The 22,058-nt window shown below is 38.9% G+C and overlaps 1 protein-coding gene and 1 long non-coding RNA gene across 4 annotated transcripts in view; one reads left to right on the top strand and one right to left on the bottom strand.

The window, feature by feature from the left end:
• Positions 1–22,058, top strand: part of LOC309368099 (uncharacterized protein) — a 362,074-nt gene that overhangs the window by 226,793 nt on the left and 113,223 nt on the right. For 2 of the 3 annotated variants that reach the window (XR_014167526.1, XM_081907920.1), the window contains one exon: positions 14,928–16,171. The exons of the other annotated variant lie outside the window; for it this stretch is intronic. Coding sequence is in view for 1 of the 2 variants with exons in the window: in XM_081907920.1 (XP_081764046.1) it covers positions 14,928–15,121 (194 nt within the window). In the remaining variant the exon portion in view is untranslated. Of the gene's footprint in view, positions 1–14,927; positions 16,172–22,058 lie in introns of those variants that run through there. 3 annotated transcript variants of the gene reach the window in all.
• On the bottom strand, positions 13,045–20,624 carry LOC309368123. Its single transcript, XR_014167562.1, has 3 exons — positions 20,529–20,624; positions 19,452–19,568; positions 13,045–13,207 (listed from the first exon to the last, which is right to left on the bottom strand). It is a non-coding gene; the product is annotated as an uncharacterized lncRNA (long non-coding RNA).

Genomic DNA, 22,058 nt, shown 5'->3' with positions numbered 1-22,058 from the left:
GAAAGTTACATAGTCTTTCCTCTTTTACATACAGTCCTTGTGTGTGCAATGTTGTATTACTTAAAGGAATAAACATTCACATTGATCCTTGAATTTCTGAACAGATATGAATGTAATTCATGAAGTACAGGTCCTGGTTAGAATGATATTTCATCATGTACCACCTCAGCGTGATGCTCAGGAATGCAATGAATATATGAAGACACACTTGGAGTTAAACATGGATACAGCTTTATTGATTACAGTGTATCATGTTTGACATAGGATCAGGCAAGATATGCCTATCAGGCAGCCTGTCTGCTTGCCTATACCTCTCCCAGCTTTCCTGTTCAGAATCCAGGAGGGAGTTACTAGACTCTTAGCCCCAATATGGCACAGGTTGCACCTGACACCAGCCAGCAGCCTGGGTACGTGGCAGCCACTCCTGGCTCCCTGAACTGTGGTGAGTTCTTGAAGTGCCACCCTAAGACCCCTGTAAGCTAGTGACCTCCCCTGCCACAAGAAACAGGCAGCTTCACTGCTTGACTTACCGCCTAACCTACTATGCCTGCAACCACCTCTGCAGGCAATTCTGGATATCAGTCAGCCAAATATCATTGTTCAACTGTAAGCGGTGAATGTCGTCTTGGCAAAAAACAGGAAAATGACTCAATTTCTGTGATATAAGATTGGGAGGTGGCTGGGGTGACCAAATTCAGTACTACCTGTATGATGGTCCCAGACACCCAAAGTGTTTCCAGAAATGGTTCCAGGATGCCCTAGGAAGCTCATCTTCTGAAAGCAAAACAAAACATCACCTGTCATGTGGATACCTGAAGCTATGCACCTCTACCAGAGGGGAAGCTGCAAATCCATAAGACATATACAAAGGGATCAGACCCGCTGCCATAATGATTCTCCTTCCATGTAGCCTCTAATACTGCTCCCATGACGGGAGTGAAAACTCAGTTTCTCCTTCAAAACAAATGTGGTACATGAGGATTTTGTTCTCACTTGTCCAAGAAATATCAAATGACAGGCAGCTCTTAAAGTATCCAGAATTTTAGGTGTTGTTTTTTCTCTTGAGTTTTAAATGTTTTTGAAACTACCATGGTTAACTCAGCGGATAATCTGACAGAATTGTGGTGTTTTATATATAAACCTTTATCTGCTCTGTAAGTAATGTTTTGAAAATATTCAAGAACCAAGCTGTGGTCAGGCATAGTTATATATTATTTTCATACATGCACAAAGCAATGGATATACATAAAAGGGTTAAACTATGCTCCTGGAAGGCACTGTAACCAGGTAGATATTTCTAGCTGCCCTTGATTGCATTTTAATCTTCATTTTGCCACAAATAATCTCTGACCTTGACCCTTAAATGGCTTTCATCCTCAGCTCCTTTATGAGTCAAATCAGATTTAGAACATGTATCAGTTGAGTATCTATAAAGTCTGTTAGCAGTACAAGTACCAAAGAAAACAGCTGGAGGTTGGAGTAAAATTTAGGATTACCAGCTATTATTTGATGTGCATAATCCAGGAGAGGCATATGTAGTACTAGCTAAGCTTTATTCAGAAGTAAGTTCTATTGAGTTTTATGGGGCTTAATTCATAGAATCATAGAATTGTAGAGTTGGAAGGAACCACAAGAATCATCTAGTCCAACCCCCTGCAATGCAGGAATCTTTTTGCCCAACATGGCATTCAAACCCACCACCCTGAGATTAAGTGTCTCATGCTCTACCAACTGAACTATTCCAGGTAACAATATAGGATTGTTGCCTGTCCTCTTATTTACTCAGCTCTTTACTCCTTTTGGCTAGAATTTCTGAAGTAAACATCCATGTGGAAAAATGGAAAAATCATAGCAAACTGCTTAGAACTTAGAAGTATATTGCAGATGGAAAAAATGTAACACCTGTTAACAGTTCATTGTCAACAGAGAAAAAATGCTGCTTTGTTTACTTTCTTTTCTTTTCTTTTTTGGCTATACAAGTTCTGTTTGCTGATTTCCTACCTTCCCAGACATTTCAACTTCTTTTAAACTCTAGACCAGAGCTGATTTAAGGTTGTAATGGAACATATTTAAATAAATGAGAATCATGCACATAAACATGTTTCCCTCTGGGACAGTGGCAGTCCTACAGAAGAAATATTCATAGAAAGAAAAAATAGATGTTGCTTTAATAACAGTTGTCTAAGGAATCTCATTCTTTGTAGAAATTCTATACTAAACTAATCAATAATTCAATCCGGTTTAACACAAAATTGAATTATATCGATATTTGAAATTGTTTTAGTGCATATGCCATGGGCACAATCTCTTGTCACAAGTTGGAAGCACCTTTGAATGCACCTGCATATAGGAAATTTTTATGAGACACACTGGAACTTTCAAATCCCTGAAAACACCATGAAAGCCATCTTCCTCTTGTTTCAAACAGCAACATGAGATAAGGAGTCAGCAATGAATAAAACTTTGCAAAGAAGAAATATCAAGATAAAGGCTATAAGCATTATAAAGTGACAAGTCAGAAGTCCATGCTGCATGATGTGTGTTTTTTCCAAGGACATCATTCAAGCCACCCATTAGGCAGACCAGCTGAGTCATTTTATTCATTGATGATTTGAAAAGCTGCATTCAGGCTGTGTAATGTGGGCACAATGGAGACTTGAGATGGGCAGAGCTTTAGGAGACCCTTGTTACCCTCACGGGACACGGGTGGCGCTGTGGGTTAAACCACACAGCCTAGGACTTCCCGATCAGAAGGTCAGCGGTTCGAATCCCTACAACGGGGTGAGCTCCCATTGCTCGGTCCCTGCTCCTGCCAACCAAGCAGTTTGAAAGCAGCTTAGTCATGCTGGCCACATGACCTGGAAGCTGTACGTCGGCTCCCTCGGCCAATAAAGTGAGATGAGCGCCACAACCCCAGAGTCGGTCACAACTGGATCTAATGGTCAAGGGTCCCTTTACCTTTACCTATTACCCTCACAAACCTTCAGTTCCCAGAGTTCCATTGGAATAGGGATGGGCTGTTAAACCACTCTGAGAACTATAGCTCAGTAACTTATCCTTAGTCTCTGCATGAAATCTTGAGAGTGATAAACCTGGGGACACAGTCACATATGCTTTTCTGGTCTATGACCGTAATAAATTTATTCATTCATTCATTCATTCATTCACGGTCACATAAATACCACTGTCTTGTCTTGTGTTAAAATGACCACAATTTCTTTACAACTCTGTTTAAGTTACTGAACATATCCAAACTTTCCGCAAAATATATCCCAACTGGGTTACAGAAAACATATTGTGATCTTCCTTTTCTCGTTTTCCAGTTAGAATGCTCCAAGAAACTATGAAGACTTATACCTCTGTTAATGATGCAGATATTTCTGCTGTTAAGAGTCTTCTGGGCATCCCTCTTGCCCAGCTGTGTCATGTGAGAAAGAAGAACATTAATGAGTTTCAATCGGCTTATGATAGGAAATGATAGAACACTTTGAATATAATTTTGGATATTATCACCACTGACATCAATTCTAGACCATGAGTAACCTTAATGCCCTCTTGAAATTGAGAATAAATCATAATCCTTCAGCAGATATACACATATAAGGATTTAATTCTTCCAAGTGAAATATTAAGTTGACAGCCACTTTGCAACTGTCTGTCCTTTTTAAAGCATTTTCTGTGTCAGTATATTATGCTCTGCTGTTTTTACTAGTTTAAGAATAGAATTTTTTAAATAATTCAAGTAATTTTATGGATAACAGACCTGTTTTATTTAATAGTAAATATGTATCTTATGCTTATTACATAAGCAGAATGGGTTTGGAATATTCCTGTAAAGGAAGGGTATACATTTCTTTTTTTTCTGGCTTAACTGTTGCATCAAAATTATGTCAATTCACAAAATGCATATCTCAGTCATTCTTGGTTACTTACTGAGGTCACCTTCTTTAAATGCAACTGTAATCTGATGAATAAGGCCTGGTTTGCACATACCACTAAGCCAAACTGTGGCTTAGCAAGAAGGAAAAAACATATGGGCACCCAGTGAAAACTGTGGTATCTTTACACCTCCCACAGTCCTGCTGCCATAATGCAAAAAAAATAAAATAAAAAATCACACAATTTTTCAGAAAACATGTTGTTCAAAGAACTTTTGAAAATAAATGTCCATAAATGTCATCCAAATAAGAACAACAAGAGCATCTATGAGTCTGTTTCATTTCAGTCCCACATTGTCAGTTCTTTGAGCATGCATACAAACATTGCAAACACCTTTTTTCTTTTCTTTGTATCTTAAACTGTTAAAATCAAGGACAAAACAGAAATGCTATTAATTGTATTAATGCAATGCCTTCCCCAAATCCTAGAATAAGTGTGGGGAATAGCATTGTATCTTGCCTAAAAGAGGTGGATTCTAGTGTGCAGATTCACCTGTTTTTATTCCATTTTTTTGAATTAGGCCAGAGAATAGTAGAATGGTAGGGATGCCAAGGGTCATCTAGTTCAACCCCCTGAAATGCAGGAATCTTAATTAAAGCATCCATGACTAATGACTATCTAACCTCTGCTTAAAAACCTCCAAGGAAGGAGTGTTGAACAGCTCTTGCTGTCAAAAAGTTATTCCTGATGTTTAGTCAGAATCTCTTTTTTTTTAACTTGAAATCATTGGTTCAGGTCCTAGCCTCTGGAGCAGGAGAAAACAAACTTGCTTCATCTTCAATGGGACAACCCTTTAGATATTTCAAGATGGCTATCAGATCTCCTCTCAGCCTCCGCTTTTCCAGGCTAAACATACCCAATCCCCTCAACCATTCCTTATAAGGTTTGGTTTCCACTTCACTTGATCTGGACACTATACTTTTGTTGATGCACTCTAGAATAGCATTAGCTGTTGAATCATGTTAAACTTGTAGTTGACTAAGACCCTAGATATTTTTCACAATATTCTTAGTTTGGATATAGCACAAGTTATATAATGTAACCACAATTCAATTCTATTATAATGCATATTGTAATCAATCTTTACAACATACTGGTTTTTTTGGTATGTTGTTTTTAGCTATAGGTATCATGTATTAAGAATTTCCTGCCTTATAGGAAAGAAGTCAGCATTTACAAGTACAATTGTGGATCATTTAATTTTGCGAAATGGGAGTAAGCATATTTGCAACAATTTATTTTTATTGTGAATTTTTAGATGAAGAAGAACCAAATATTTGGTCCATTAATGAATTTCAGAAAACTAATCTTAAGGGTATTTTACATTGCCATAGGTAAGTAGTATCAGTAGCAACAAAATCCCATGTAGCGATCAGCCATGACACACAGATATTAATTCTTCTACAAGATGCCCTTTCTCTTAATTTTCACTTCTACAGCAAGTAATTACTTTTCTTGAAAACTATTAAATTGCACTCTCAGTGGCATATGACTTCAGCATTTTATGGATTCTCTAATGGCATCACTATCTGCTACGTGTGTATGTTGCCACCAACACCATGCCTTATTGAAACAGATGGGTGGCATATTGCTAATAAAAGTGTCCAAGCCCTTAGAAAACATCTCTGTAACATAGGTTGTTTTTTTTCCACATTGTCAGGCTCAATGAATGTCAGCCATCTCTCTGCATATTGGTGTCTATCTTTCCCCAGGATGGGTTAATAGAGGTTAGGAATCGGATGCATAACTCAGATCTAATTTTTATATAGGTCAATAGGAACCTGGCAGAAATGAAGACTTTTTATCAGAGTACTGGTTACAGGGCCCCTGATGGGTTGATGCATTAGTGCTTCACCAGTGGACATCTACATTCAAATCCTAATTAGATCAAAAGTGAAAGACTGTGTTAGTCTGACTTTAGTACCTAATTTGCAATGAGTGGCAGTTTAATTAAAAGGAAGGTAGTGTTGGAATGGCAGAGGTATTGCAGGTCAGAATGCCTTGGCATTCTTTGGCTTGAACAACATTATTTCACTCTGAAAGGAATCCCCATTTGCAACATTATCGGTAAGAGGTCAGCATTTACAATTCTGGATCATTTAAACAATGCCTCTTTTGTTATTTAAAATGCATACACTACACAGATGATAGAAAAAAGAACAAGGAGGGAAAAAAACGGGAAAAACCATGATCTGGAGAAATGAAGTCTCTCAGGCAAACCTTTCTGACACCTGCCTCCAAACCCTAACCTCCAAAAAGTCAATAAGAGGTTCTGAATCAGAAATGCAGAAAGATACCCCCCCAACTTTATAGTAGGTATCTGATATGGCTTCTCTCTTTCCTACTGAATAAACAAATCCTATGCAAAAAATAAAAATAAAAAATCTAGCAAATATACTTGCATGGTTATCTGCACTAGATTAAAATTCCTTATCCAGGCAAAGCCATCCTTGTTTTGGATATAGACAAATATGCCAATGGACCAATCACATGCTCTTAAGGAACAATGCAGACTGATGAGGTTAAGATTGACACCATCAGCAGTAATTTAAAGGTTTTTGGAATGAGCAATAGGCAAGAATAAGGAGGCTCATCATTTTAAACTGCATTCAAATGTATGGACATATGTATGTGGCATATTTAGTAATGTCCATCAGTAGAGGAGTATATTCTACATATTCAAGGCAAATGAGCACAGAGCTGTTTCTGAAGTATTACAACCTTTCAGTAATATTACTTTAGGATCTTGTACCTCTTTAGAATACTAGAGGGTTGCAGTCAAAGCAACCCTGTGGCAAGTTTGATCTAACATGAACTTCACGCATCTTTTACCATCAAGAGAGTATTGCCACACCAACTTTAAGTATTCTAATAATCTTTTCCACAACCCTTCCTTTCTCTTACATTTCTACAACTCATAGAATCTTAGAATCTGTGGTGAAATATTTCTGATACTAATTAAAACAGCAGACTGAAATCTCTCTCTATATATATAAATCACTCATATAAATGGCTATAGGTGCAGCCATTCATTTCACATTACCAAATTAAGCTCCTAGTAGGATCAAATTTTACATTCAACAGTTCATATTTACAAGGCTATTTTATCTTATTGACCTTTGCTAACAACAAATGAAACATCTACTTTGGGCGATGATGATTTATTCCTCATAAAAAATACTATTTCCTGAAGCTCTAAATATGTCCTTCTCCTTCAACTCCAGCAATTCCCAACTTGCTATCAGTACTTCAAAAAGCCAATTGGTCTGGCAAAAGAAGAATGCTCTTTGAATCTATTGAGATGCTGCTGAAACTGATCAGAGACATGCTGGGATACTGCCATTTTATCCCGCTGTGCTTTTAGAAGTCTGAATCCCCAAGAGTAGCCAATCATCTCCTTGAATTTCTCTCCTGAGTACTTCAGTATAAAATAAATTTTTAAAAAGCATGTGCTATCCGCGGAGGTCCGCCACTGCTCTATGAATCCTAAAACTATTGACACTTTTCTTTTCCATGAAAGTTCATGTCACAATAACATTATCCAGTGTCTTCAGCTGAGAAAGCAGGGAGAGTGTGTATCGGAAGTATATGAGAGGAAGGGCACCTGATTGCATGAGGAAGGTGGCGTACCAAACTGCAGCTCCCTATTATGCCCTATAAAGCACTATTGCAGAAGATTGCCTGTATGTGATCAATCCAAAGAAGAAAGAAGCATCATTTGGTGGAAAGGAAGGATGCAATTTTAACAAATAATAAAGAACTCACCAAAAATACAGAGCAGAGAAATGTATCTAAGTAAAAGCAGCAAGAGGAAACTATGGCACCAAAAACACACACACTCACTCTCTTTCTCTCTAACTATATAAAAACTATATTTTGATCCCTCCTCTATGCAAATTCTGAGTATAGCCCAAATTGATATTGTTCAGCAGCAGTGACACATGGACCTTTATTCCATTCCCGCCCCCAATGTTTCCCAAACTTAATTTTCACATTATATTTGGACTTTAACATTATGTAAAAGTCACTTCCAGAAAACTAATGGAAAGAAGCAAATATCTGGAACTCATGTCCATGTTATTTGATTCGGGGGGGGGGGGGATATTTTTAGTCCTGTTCAAAATTTGAGGTGGTATACAAGAATATAGTTCTTTCCAGGTGTTTTCTTGGGGGAATCATGTATTTGCAGAAAGGCTGGGAGAGTAGCAACATTGTTGAAGGATGTTCACTGGTGTGAATGAAATTTAGTATGACATGCTGGTGTATCGGTGAAAAAGCCATAGCTCCCTAATACAATATATTCTGCTGTGTGAAGGGAAGATTAGAAAACAGGACAGAAGCACTAGCATTATAATTAGGAAAACTAATATAATATATACCCTTCATTGGAATGCGCCCTCAGGTGGAATTTTCAAGCATGCAAAGAGGGAGCAGGTCATACAAAGGCTATTGGTTTACTGCTTGCTGGTGCCAGAACACCTTTCCTTGCTGCTGTCCATAGGGAACAGATGCAATTTGGGGTTTTTTTCCTTACGTAAAAATCACAGGTTGCTGCAATATCTGTTTTCACCCTTTCAGTTTTGTGATGATGCTTCAGTTGCCCTCAGCAGTGAGGCAGTTCAAGAGACAGTTATGAATGGACTCACTCACTTCAAGGCATCTGGAACATTATTACAAATAATATTTTTTTTAAAAAAAGAACATAGTTATTCAAAGATATCTTTTTTTTACAGGAAATGAGGTAATGGGTTTGATCCAGAGTGTTATTCTAAAGCAGCAATGCGGCAGCAAGCAAAGGCTATAGCAGCCAAGACTGCTGCTTGTGGCTGGAAAGCCAAACAGGAAGTTTGTGACTGTTGCCATGGGAACAAAGGGGCAGTCCATTCTGTACTGAGCACCGGATGTTAGCTCAGTGGGTTTGTCATATGACCTGTACTGGAAGTACATGGGTGGAGTTTATTCTAACTGCTGATGAGTGCAGACATGTTTTCTCTGTACTGAAGTAAAAGACAGGAATAAAAGATGTAAATAGATTTCTGTCTGCTTCTTTCCCCTCCCTGGGGACACCAAAGGGGAGAGAGGAGCAGTTGGTGTGTTTTCCTCACAGCCTGAGGAAAATCGCCGGAACGGACCTCGTATGTTTATTCCTGCCGGGAGTCGCCGGAGGGAGGTCTAAGGAATTCAGCCGGTGCCTGAACAGATAGGCACATACCTCAAGACGGGCGAGAATTCCAACACAGAGTTCTGCTGAAGAGAGGGAAGTGGTGAGGGGAGATATTTACTAATTCTTCATTCTCCCTACAGTCACTTGTGCCTCCTCACAATCTGCCTTGGAAGATTGAGGGCCTTCCAGAACATCATAAGAGGGGGCATGAGATGTCGGGGGGTATGCAAAAATTGCCTTTGCACACCCTTTGCACTCCTTCTACTGGATTTCAGTCACTACTATGAACAGAGTAGCCCTTCTACTCACACAAGTGACACTTTCACTGGGATCCAACCCAGTGAAAAGTGATTATCATGTTGGGTTGGGTGCATTTAATACCCATATTTTAAACCAGCATTACATATATCTGCTGGAAGTATAAAGAGATGATGTGCGGTGTTCACCCTAATGTGAATGCAAAACATGAAGGGACTGGGGTGGCTGATAACAGTGAATTGTAATTGTCCCTGCATTTTAGATGGTATTGGCAAAGCTTTGTGTCATTTAGAAGCATAAGTGGTAGTGTTCCAAATGTTCTGCAGTAATTTGTTTCAAAAGGCCGGTTGCCTTTTCCTTAAAATAAATGTCAATGTATCATCATTGTTTTCAGCAGTAGAATTCCAAATGACAATAAAAGAGTCAATGCACTGTACAGACCCACAGGAAGAATCTGGAATCATGGCCAGCCTCATTAATCATTAGCGTTATAGCACATTAGACACTTCATGCCTTCTAGACCACAAACTGCAGATGATTATCTGAACTGAACTCTAGACCAACTTGCATTTTAAGTGGAATTCAAAAGAGTGTATTGGCATTCCTTTCCAATTTATTTAACTGCAACAGAGCTATATATGAAATTCACAATTGATTCTGATTTTAAACATACACCACAACTATTTCTGAACCTTCCTGTATGATTTGCTGGCAGTTTCCTGTAACAACTGAAATAGATATGAGACGTGCAGATTGGCTGAATGGCCACAATTCATTCGACTTTTGTTCAACATTTCAACAAACAAGAGGTGCAACACAAATGCTCCTTCGAAATTAGGGCAAGCCTGACCTGGGGGTAGTGTGACTCCTTAATCCCTCCACTTAGCTGGGTGTTAAGCTGCTGGTCAGATATTAAGTAAAGCCTTGCTGATTTACTCCCTCCCTGCTCCTAAACCTCTGACATAGGTTGGACATAAATAGGGGCCCTACCCTGGGTCTTGCAGCCGTGAGTTGCAAATGTCAAGAATCCCACCTCCCCAATGTGCCTCAGTGTTTTCCTGACCCTGCTTGTATATCTTTTTTCCTGAACATTTCTCCAAAAGGTGACTAATTTAACCTACTGTATATGGAATATACCCTACCACCTGCCTGGCTAGTAATGCAGAGTAGCCACCACCAGCAGCAGCAACAACAACTCCACAGATATCAGCCAGTCAGTTCATGCGGCAAAACAAAACAAAAAAATCCTACTGGGTCTGTACACAAGACAAAGCCTGCATTGTACCCAGGCACAAGTGGGTGGGTACCATAAAAGGGGTGAGCAGCTCAGCCAAGGGTGCTTTATGTTGGTGAGTCCTGGCTCTCCGCTAGGCTGAATACAATGCCTATACCCTTTCCAGCTAGAATGAAGTGTAGGAAGGATTTTAAAATAACATCCAGTTTTATTACAGGTGTGTTTGCTGCCACCTGTAAAAGTGCTCAGATAAAAAGAATCAAAGAATATTATTTCCTATATAGTTTGGATCCAAAGTTCTATTAAAAAATAATAATGTGGCAGATCCAAACCATAATGCACATGGAAATATATTTAAGGCATCTGCAGTCAATGAGTAAAAGCACTGAGAGTGGGGAAGTTACACAGAGCTATAGAAAATAACTTAGAACACTATTGCCCATTCCGCTCCATGAATCTTTTAAGCTCTCATTTGTAATCCATAGTTAAAGAAGGAAATATACCTTTTCATTTATCAGTTTTAATAATAGGTGTGATGTGCTTTCATATCACGCTAAAAGAAAATGTAAGAAAATGGTGCTATTTCACAAACAATGCCATGCAAGAGAGTCTGAAGTTCCTTCTAGCTGGCAACTAACAAAATGCTGAATTACCGCTGACAGCTTTGAGCAATCCAAGCATTTTAAAATCCATATTACTTCCAGACTAATACCTCTATTATAATTTATTATAACAGTCTCATTACATCCTGACATTATGTGTAAAGACCTTAAAAAATCATGAATCTATTCAGAGTTAGAACAAAACAAAAATGCATTTTCCATACAACCACCAAACTTGAGAATTGCTTTAACAATGTTGATCCCTCTTCTTTCGCAGTAAGTTTTTTATAAATCCTTCCTTTCATTTTGCTTTGTTTGTTTCTTGTACTTTTGCTATGGCTGTGCTATATCTTTGCATTGGAATTTTTCTTTATTAAAGAAATTATTTGAGTGAAGGGAGGAAATGCTCCTGAACTCTTCTTCTCTTCAGTCCTTTAGCTATTAAGAAGAGCCTGTTGGATCAGGCCAGTGACCCATCTGGTGCAGCATCCTATTCTCACTCTCGAGCAAGATGTGTGCATGAATTCCAGCAACTGGCATTCAGAAGCATACTTCTTCCTACCATAAAGGCAGAGCATAGCCACTGTGGCCAATAGCTATTGGTATACCTCCAAGAACCTGCCTAATCCTCTTTTAGAAGTATCCATGTTGGTGGCCACCACTGCCTACTCTGGGAGGCAATTCTGTAGTTTAACTATGTGCTGTGTGAAGAAGCACTTTCATTGGTCTGTCCTGAATTTTCCAAAAATTTCCAGTTTATAAGCATCCTGGAGGGAGAACTAGGCACATGGGGATGTGTCCCAGGAAATAAAAAATAAACCCCTCCAAGCACTAAAGAGGGAAAGTTCTGGTGGGAGCACTGAGTGTTATTTCCCCATTTTATCCAGAAACATACTCCCTCACACATACTCTACAGCAATAAAACACTAAAGTTTCAACCTGGGCACCATCTTCGTACCTAAAACCTCTAGTATGATAGAGCACATTAGGAGAAGACCTCCAGAAGAGGAAAGGGGGGGGACCCTGTCTTTCCCCCAAGCTCTTCATCTCCTAAACTCCACTAGCATGTACCAGTCCTCTTAGATATAAAAGTAGGCTACAACATTTTAGTTTAGTTTTGTTGCAGATCGCTTTTATACATTCTATTTCTTAGAAACCATGTTTCTGTCATGGGTGCAAAGCTATACCTTAGGAGATGCAGCCACCTGGGTGATTTATGACTGCAGGTGCCTATTTAAGGTTTTTTTTTAGGATTATGATGCTCTATGTCAAACATTTGAGAGGTGCATGTTTTGGTGAGCAGAAGTTTGGAGAATTGAGAATTTGTTTTATCTTGAGAGTGTGAGAGTCTATTTTGAGAGTTTTGCCTAATGTTGATGCCTATCAAGGCTAGTCCACCCATGAGACAGACTGAGGCAGCCACCTCGGGTAGCAGGATCACATGAGGCAATGCTCCAATGAGTGCCTGCCAGCAAAGCAAGAAGAAGAAGAAGTTTCCAGTGAGATCTCATCAGAAGCCAGCGCCATACAACCCCAGTATGTGAGGTTCTGGTTTAAGCAGAGGTTGCATGGCTACCGATGCTTTGGTTGAGATTCCAGCGCTATGATTCTGTGGTGGAGTGCCAGCAATGGCACCTTCCCATTTCATCTCAGGCAGTGAAATGAACTTTCCCAAAGTAGTAGTTGTTGTTAGCAGGTTACAACACTTAAAACACATAAATATGAAAACACAATATTACACAATATTAAAAACAGCTTAAAACAATTTAAAATCACAAAAATGCTTTGGGAGCATGTGGAGAAATCAAAAGGGATTTGTTTGGATTTGATGAATTGGTGAATTATTAAATGCTTGTGCACAGAAGAAGGCAAAAGTGGAAGAAGGCAGGTGGTGAAGTCTCCACAGCCATTTCTGCTTTTGTACCTTTTCTCATTGTGTTATATTGAGATGGAATTTCATGTTTTTCCTTCAAATTGGGATCTTTTCACATGCAGTGGTGCATCTATGCCCTTCAAAAGCAAAACAAAAAACAAGCAAAACCTTTTTTAGGAGTCTGCAGGAAACCTTTATCCAAGTATAATGTACAATTTAATTTCAATTTATTTGCAAAATTAATTATAAGTCAGAGATAACACAGAAAATTATGTTCTCTGTTGCTTTTCTGTGACAATAAAGCAATGTGGCTTTCCTTTTGAGCTGTGTTCCAGCTTTTCTGATATGAAACTTTTACAGATAAGGCCAGTGAGCAACAATAATCAATGCAAAAATATATGCACTCATTTGTTCTTTATGAGTCTCCATAAAATTGCTGGGATTTGGAGCTGCTTATCTTTCCCTAACGTCCTTTCGAACATGTCTTCAAGGTTTGGTATTTTATATATTAGGTAAAATATATGCTATTTGTACTATGAATAGAAATTAAGACTACAATTTACACACAGGACATTTTTATGTGAACCACTAGGCATAACCTTGCATGTGGCTGAACAGAAGCATTTTTGACTATAAAATATGTTGTGTCTAGTATTAATGCTCGTTTTATTTCAAATATATGTTTCATTTTTTCTGTGAGTCCAAATATGAGAACAAAAGTGATCATGTCGAAAGCCAAATGGTTGAAGGTGGAAGAATTTTACATATTCCAGAAAGTTTTATTTATTCATTGGTTTGTTTAGGACATTTCAACTCCTGCCTGTTAAATGAGAATAGCAATCTTTTCCCCCAAGAATGCTCCCGGGGTGACGCTATGTTAGCATGCTGATGGGAGTTGTAGTCCACAAAACTGGTTGGCAAAAGCTGTGCTATGTCATGACAAATGTTATTTCTTCAGCTTTAAATTCTTGTTAGCTTCATGTTTTTAACATTGTTTTATAATTTATAATACGTAGGCTTTATAGTCTTTTTTTGTATACCGTCTGGCTACTTTTTAAAAAAATGTAGAGCCATTTATAAATACTAAAATAAAAGGGATACAGGTGGCGCTGTGGTCTGAACCACTGAATCTCTTGAGCTTGTTGACTGGAAGGTTGGCGGTTCTAATGCCCGCAACGGGGTGAGCTCCAGTTGCTCTGTCCCAGCTCCTGCCAATCTAGCAGTTCTAAAGCACACCAGTGCAAGTAGATAAATAGGTACTGCTGTGGCGGGAAGATAAACGGTGTTTCCATGCGCTCTGGTTTCTGTCACAGTGTTCCGTTGCACCAGAAGAGGTTTAGTCATGCTGGTGACATGACCTGGAAAGCTGTCTGTGGACAAACGCCAGCTCCCTTGGCCTGAAAAGCGAGATGAGCGGCGCAGCCCCATAGTCACCTTTGACTGGACTTAACTGTCCAGGGGGTCCTTTACCTTTACTAAAATAAAAAACAGCATTGGTGTGTTCTAATCAAAATGAAGATATAACACTGAACTGCCACTGCCTGAAGCAGCAGCAAAAGTGGTTTTTAATTATGGGGAGGGAGGAAAAAACCCTCAGTCACCTTGTTGGAACTATTCCTCTCCCACATGTGTACAGTACTGGCAAGCCCATTAAGATTGCACCAATCATCAGGGGTCCTTCCCCCCACCCCACCCCAGAGAACTAGCAACAAAGTCTGGGCCAGATACACCATCTAACACTAGTAAAATATATGTTAGTAGCAGTCAATGTTTACTCTGTACTTCAGCTCTCAACAGTGGGATAGACTCATGAAATAAACTCTTTGTGGTGCTTCATTCCTTGTTCTTCTTTTTCAGCTGAACAACATCTCTGGGAAGTAAGATTAACTTGCAGACCAGAACTCCATCACCACCACCATCTCTCTCCAAACAATTTTTCACATAAGGGCAAAGATGAGCTCATTTTTCCTCCCTGTACTCAGCATCACAGCCTGAAGAGCAATGATCAGGAGATCAGGACTGTGACTGTTTACTTTCTCTTAATATCTTAATTGCCTGATTATGCATCATGACAGTTTAGCCCTGCGAGCACATTCCTTCTGCCTTTATTCACAGTGTGCCACTTTTCTCTGCAAGTCTGTGAAAGCAAAATAGGAGAGAAGCAGTTTCAGAAGAGAGATGCTAAGAGATGGGAAGGATAAGCAGAGAATTGATATGCAAAAGCACAAGGTTATCCAGTGTTTGACCTTATTGATCATTTTTTGTCTCAAGCATTTATTTTTCCCTGGTTGCTCAACTCATTCCAAGGATTCTTACATAAAGCTTGTCGATTCATCCCATTCTTACGATAAAGCCTATTGTCCCTTCTTTCTTCGTTCCCTAGTGGATACAACCTAAAGTCTACTTGCCCTTGAACACCAGCTGCTCTAAAGCTGAGATATGCCTTCACTATTTTCTGAGCTCAGTCCTTTTAGATTCTCCACTACAGAGGCAAATAATACCAAAAGACCCAAAATGGCAAAAGGAGACATTCAGGGGAAGAGCTACACTTTTAATAGCATCACTGCACACACACACACCCTGCACACACTACACTAGTTTTGCAGAGGTAAGCATGCTGACGGCTGATAAAATCACTAGGTCTACTCTGTGCACTGTAACCATAGACTTCATCTTGTCTTGATGAGATGACTGTAAGCGTCATATGCCACAAATGATCCATGGAATCCCTTCAAGTTATTTGATCCTAGTATTGCACAATTCCATAGCAGAGAGAGATTGCAAGATTAGTTTATTTGGAAAACTAATGAATATTCTTTCAAATACTTCATTTTAACTGGGCCCATTCAGAATTGAACCAGGAGCATTTTGCTCTCAGTAGTTTGAGAACTTAAGGGTGATATAGATTCTTCCATCAGTGTATAGTACATGCATGAGTCTTCCTAACCTACAGCTATTAATTCATTGCTTATCAGTAGGGAACTCCTAGACCATATGAGGCCCAAAGCAGTTCAGAGAACCTCTGCATCACCCTCTAGTTTCTACAACCCTAGATTTCCTTCAAATGGCCTTGTGTTTTTTCCACATGGTGGTCACCAGCAACCAGTCTGGTTGTTGTGTGGTTTTACTGCAGAATATTGTACTCGCTATGACATGTTGCCATATATGCAACATACCTTCGGAAGCAAATGATCAAAGCTGACAGTGCTGACCATGTGTTTTGCAAGGCAGGATATTATGTAAAGCAGTGTACACACTGCCAGCCGCCTCTGAATGAGTTCTCTTGAATGAGAGTAGAAGGCTTCTAAAACAATCCTACTAATGCTATTCCAAATGTAATTGTAAGGAGAAATGCAATAATCCTCAAACATTTTAACCATAATAATATCCACACAGATCATTTTAGAGTTTAATAGCCCTTGCCCGTGATCATTACCTTACAGGATGTTGTTAATTTTTCAGATATGCCTTATGTCTTAGGTTTCAGTGCTTAAATATACTGAGCATAAAACTGCATAATATTATGAACCTGGAATATAAAGAGCTATTTAAATTTCTCAGGCCAGCCTTTCAGATATAACTGCATCAACTTCTGTTTCACTAACTGGTATTTGGATTGCAAGCGTGCCCCAAGTGACACAACTCAGAAGTTGCTAAGTGCAAGTAGAGACATATAAGAGTGATGAAGTACTCCATTATTTTTTAAATAGGCTTTGGTTCCCTAAAAAGCCATGATGTTCACAATAGTATTGTTGTCTTTGGAAATGGAAGAGGAGGAAGAATCACAAAGAACTCACAGATATTGGCTAATTTGTACAGGAAAATGGAATTGACATTTTGACTGAATCCTGATAGACCTACCCAGATATCCATCTTGGCTTAGTGGCTCATGAATTGAGGTTCCTATTCATTTCAGAGGAAGGAGAACATAAGCCAGCTCTTTAGTTGAAATGAATGGGGAAGCTATTAATAGGCTGGGGAACTCTGTATGAACACTGAAGTTCCTTCACCCAAAACCGATTACTGGACTGGAGTATCAATCCACATCAAAATACTGGCATACCATGTATATTGAACACTTACAAACCAAAAGTGACATTCTAGTAATGAGCAAACTCTCCTTGGTTCCATTCAGAATTTGCATAAAAATAATAATTAAAAAATAGCTTGGTTTTCTGCACTTAATTCTAAAATTTGGAAACACTGTTGCCTCCTACTGATGTCTTCACAGGGCACAGCAAGAACCAAATACTTCATTTCCCCCAGAAGAATCACTAGATAAAAAGTTTCTTTATGTACTTTTTATTTCATTTTGTGTCAGATTATATCCAAGTTATGATTTAAAGTTCTATCAAAAGGGAAGGAACTGTTCTTGTATCCCACTAAAATAAAAACCAATTCACCTTGTGAAACACTTGCTAAGTTTTATTTACCTTAGACTTGCTTTATAGCTTTTACCAAATGCTGCCCTGTCTTGCTGGAGTGACAATTATAAGGGTTTGGAGAAGAGCCTATCATTTATTTTAAAAACGTCTTGGGTTTCTGGGAGCCATGTGTCCATTCTGAATGAATTTTTTAAAGCCAAGAGGATTACTCGTAGATTCACTGCAGATATTACATATGAATAAAAACTGGTTTGTAGAGACAGACTGGTGGTGAGATGAGTACTTCCCATATCTCTCTCATATCTTATTTGGAATTACATCCAAGAGTAAGTCTTCAATTGATCTGTGCCTCAGTCTCTTTCCCTCAAAGCCACTTAAAAGTACATAGCTTTACAGTAGCTGATGCCCTGGCTGTACAAACATGCTGCAGAAATCTCAAACTACTTTTTTTTAAAAAAAGTATACAGTACACATTTTCTTTCAGTATCTTGTCTGTGTTTTCTTTTATTGCTTTAGTTATTCCTTCAGAAACTGGTTTGTTTTGGGGGGTTTTTGGGTTTTTTACTTATTATGGGTGAGCATTGCTTTTGCCACAGCAGCCCTGAGGCCAAGCGGAATGGTTGGTAAAGAAGTGCTGGAGCTACGTGGAATAGCTTATTTTTTCCATTCCAAAGGTTTCAGGTTCCATCCAGTGCCGGATTTACATATAAGCTAAACAAGCTATAGCTTAGAGCCCCACTCTCTTGCCCCCACCCCAAAATATACTTCTTTTTAATTGTGTTTCACTATTAATATACTTCTTCTTAATTGTATTTCAGTTCAACAGTTACTTTGATAAAATATGTATTTTGTTATGTGCAAATGGCTTTAGATACCTACTAGGTCAATAAATTACCATATAGCATATATTCAACACAAAAAACAGTGACATTTATTGTTGACAAAGGACAGCTGGACATATAAAGGGCCCCATTATCTTCAGCAACTTAGGGCCTCATCAATCGTAAATCTGGCCTTGGTTCCAACCCTAGCATATCCTGCATATTCTGTGGTGGGTGGAAACCCTGCTGTCTGAAAACCTGCAGAGCTACTGTCTGCCATCATTGACAGTATATTGAGCTTAGATGGAGCAATGGTCTGATTTACTATCAGGCACCTATCTATGATCTGCTCCTTGGGCTGTGCATAGAGATAATGCAATAGGGAAAGCACAAAATGTAAAGTTGAATCCCAATGATCCTGAGTTGAAGTCAAAGCCCTCTTCAGGTGTTCATAACCATGCAATGATAATCGCATGAGGGAAGGAAATGGGAAGCCTCCAAGTGAATAAGAACCCTTGGCTACCAGAAATCAGCTTTATGTGGTTAGAAGCCCCATGTAGATCTTCATGCTTGACACATGAAGGCTGAGTAGAGGTGGCATTCCCAGCATACAACAGATGCTGGAGATGGTTTCAATACACCCAATCTTCTACACACATCAGCATTCATGCTAATATACTCAATCTTACCTACCTAACATCCTACCTTTCCATTCTTCTGTAACTGGGTGCTGAAATATTACTTTTTGACAATGGTAAACATTTATCGATCTATGTGCACATAGTCTGATATTCCCCAAATTTTCCAGCAATTGTCAACACTCGTACATAACAGTTGGGACTCCAAACCATTCTGACTTTCACCATTGCATATCTATTATATAACTCAATATCTGTATAGTGTTGTGAACAGAGATTGCCTGTGATATTGTAAATATCCTTTCACCCAAGAAGGTAGAGAAGAGACCATGAAGGTCTGCCTGGTAGCTCTTTGATAACAGCCACTGTAGTATTAATAAGCACAGTATACATAATGTATGAGGTTCCAGTTAATAAAATCTGCTTGTCTACAAGCGTCTTCCTACTTTCCTAATGAGCTTGGATTCTCCTCACTTCCTAGCAATTGGATTCTCCCACTGCCTAGCTATCAATCAAGCCTTCATTTCCGTCACCTACCTCTCGCCACTTATTTGTGCTACTTTTATAACTTCGGCGACTTGCCTCTCACCTTCAAGGTTGTGTCAGGGCATCTTGCTTCAAGGCAAAGCTGAACATGGATTTGACAGCCTGTAGCTGTAAGAATAAAGATATAACATAAAAGGAAAAAGGAGCAGTAAAAAGAAGAAGAAGAATTTACATGGGTCAAATAGGGGTTGAAGAATTCATACCTATAAGAACAAAAGATGAGGAATTCCTATGAGGCAGGAAGGATAAACGGCATTGTTTTGTTTTAATTTCTAGCATGAACACTGAGGTAACAAAGGTCAGTGCAGAATGCAATGGAATTATTTCATACCTGATCTAAATACCTCTGTGTTTGAAATCCTCAACATTCAAATCAATTCCATTCAAATTAATCAAACTTGTCTCTAAGTAAGCATGTTTAGACTTTTGGAGCGCAATATAATACTAAATATTTCATTCTTCAAAGTAACTGGTAATTAACTGTTCAGAATGGTTGTCATAGTTCTGTAATTTTGAACAGATTACACTTTACTGAGACTATTTTTTTTCTTATTTCATTTTGAAGTGGTTTTATTAGCTAAGGCACTAGGAGTATGCTCTTATGCTTAAAAAAGTAAATAAATCACAGTAGATCTTAGCAAATAAATCACATTTCTAGGACTCTGAATGGTATGTTGGGCAGTAGGAGCTCCCCTAAGGGTATTATGAATGAAAAGCAATATGGGCAAAAATGAAGCGATAACATAACTGCATTGGTTTACTGTAGCATACAAAATAAAAAGCCATTAAACTCACAGATTTCTATTTAAATCTGAATGAGCATTAAATCCTCAAATTGATTTAACCCCCTCTCTCCAATAATCAGATGATTCCCGCCCCCCAGATGTCTGTTACATCAGAATATAAATAAAGGTATGCAGGTAAATCCTTGGGGAAGAAAGAGCCTTTAAGGCCATCTAATCCATATTTCATACTCTTTCATTTTGCCATGTATTTTTCCTGAAGAAAGTCATACATTCACAAGGCCATAAACTGATGCTGCTTTGGATTCAATTTATTTATACTCACACAACAATTCATATGATTTCAGGCCAAAATAGTACAGTGGAAGAATGTGAGGTTTCTCCCCATTTATATTCACTGTCCTGTCTTCAGACATAATGCATTTCTCTCCAGAGCTAATTCATCTCACTTTTAACCAGTGCACTACCAAATTCTGTGCTAGGAAAGAAAGCATATAAACAAAAAGAAATTATATGTTATATTAGTAAGAAGGATATGGTCAGGGTGGCAGCAGAATGGCATTGTGTCTCAGGAATAATATTTGTACTAGGGGCTTAATTTAATATTTGAAGTCAAGTTCTTAATCACCAGACTTAGATAACTAAAATGAAGCCTGCCCTAATATAAACTGGGCAAGAGAAGATATCAGCCTTGCTCTAGACACCGTTGCTGAATATAATTGCTGGATTATATAGTTGAAAAACTGAATAAGCGAGGCAAACAATCCAGTGGTGAACAATAGTGGCCAGTGAAGTACCTTGCCAATAGTAATTGCTGCTGTGGGTTGGTTGACTGGAGTAAGGAAACCAGATCCTCACTGGCCACCTTGAGGAACTGATGGATGCAGAGGACAACTCAGTTAGCACCATGCAAGCATATTATTGCTAAGTGACTAGCAGCCCTACTGGTGGCAGTGGCTTACAGTCATAACAAGCCAGCATTTTCCTGCCTCCACTAATTGTTGTTGTTTAGTCGTTTAGTCGTGTCCGACTCTTCGTGACCCCATGGACCAGAGCACGCCAGGCACTCCTGTCTTCCACTGCCTCCCGCAGTTTGGTCAGACTCATGCTGGTAGCTTTGAGAACACCATCCAACCATCTCGTCCTCTGTCGTCCCCTTCTCCTTGTGCCCTCCATCTTTCCCAGCATCGGGGTCTTTTCCAGGGAGTCTTCTCTTCTCATGAGGTGCCCTCCACTAATTAGTAATGTGTAAAAGAAAAGTGGTCCTGGGTGGTGGTGGTGATTATTTAAAACCATTCTAGATCAATTAATGAGAAAAGAATTGCTCACATAAAACATATAACTTCAATAGCTTTTAACAAAGAGATGTGTGTGTTTGAAAAGTGAGCTTGAAGGATAGGATTGATTTTAGACTTGCACTGGAAAAAGACTTGAAGCACAGTTGGTAGTCTTGGCCAAGTCATGGCTTTTAGCCAAAACTTAATACAGTGGTCTTGTTACGATAAAATCTGACAGCATCATCCACACCATCTTGAACTCCTTGGATGAAAGGCATGATACCAATATGATTTTTAAAAACCCTTATTTGCTGAATAATCTATAATTCTTAGAGGTAACAACTAGAGATGAGAAAAACTGGTATAGAGGAGAAAATAGGATGATGCCATATATTAAGTCAGACCTTTAGTTCATCAACTCTGAACGAGAGTATTGTCTACCCTGACTGGCTGTGGCTCACCAGGGTTCCAGACAGGGGACATACCTGGAGATGCCAGAGATCGAAAGCAGCATCTTCTGCTTGCAAACAATGCTTCACCACCGAGCCATGGCCCTTTCTGTTTCAATCAGTTGTGTA

Source organism: Podarcis melisellensis, assembly GCF_964234715.1.
Source record: "Podarcis melisellensis genome assembly, chromosome: 4".
Taxonomy (NCBI): Eukaryota; Metazoa; Chordata; class Lepidosauria; order Squamata; family Lacertidae; genus Podarcis; species Podarcis melisellensis.
Note: the sequence above shows the minus strand (reverse complement) of the source record. Positions and strands in the feature narration are given on the sequence as shown.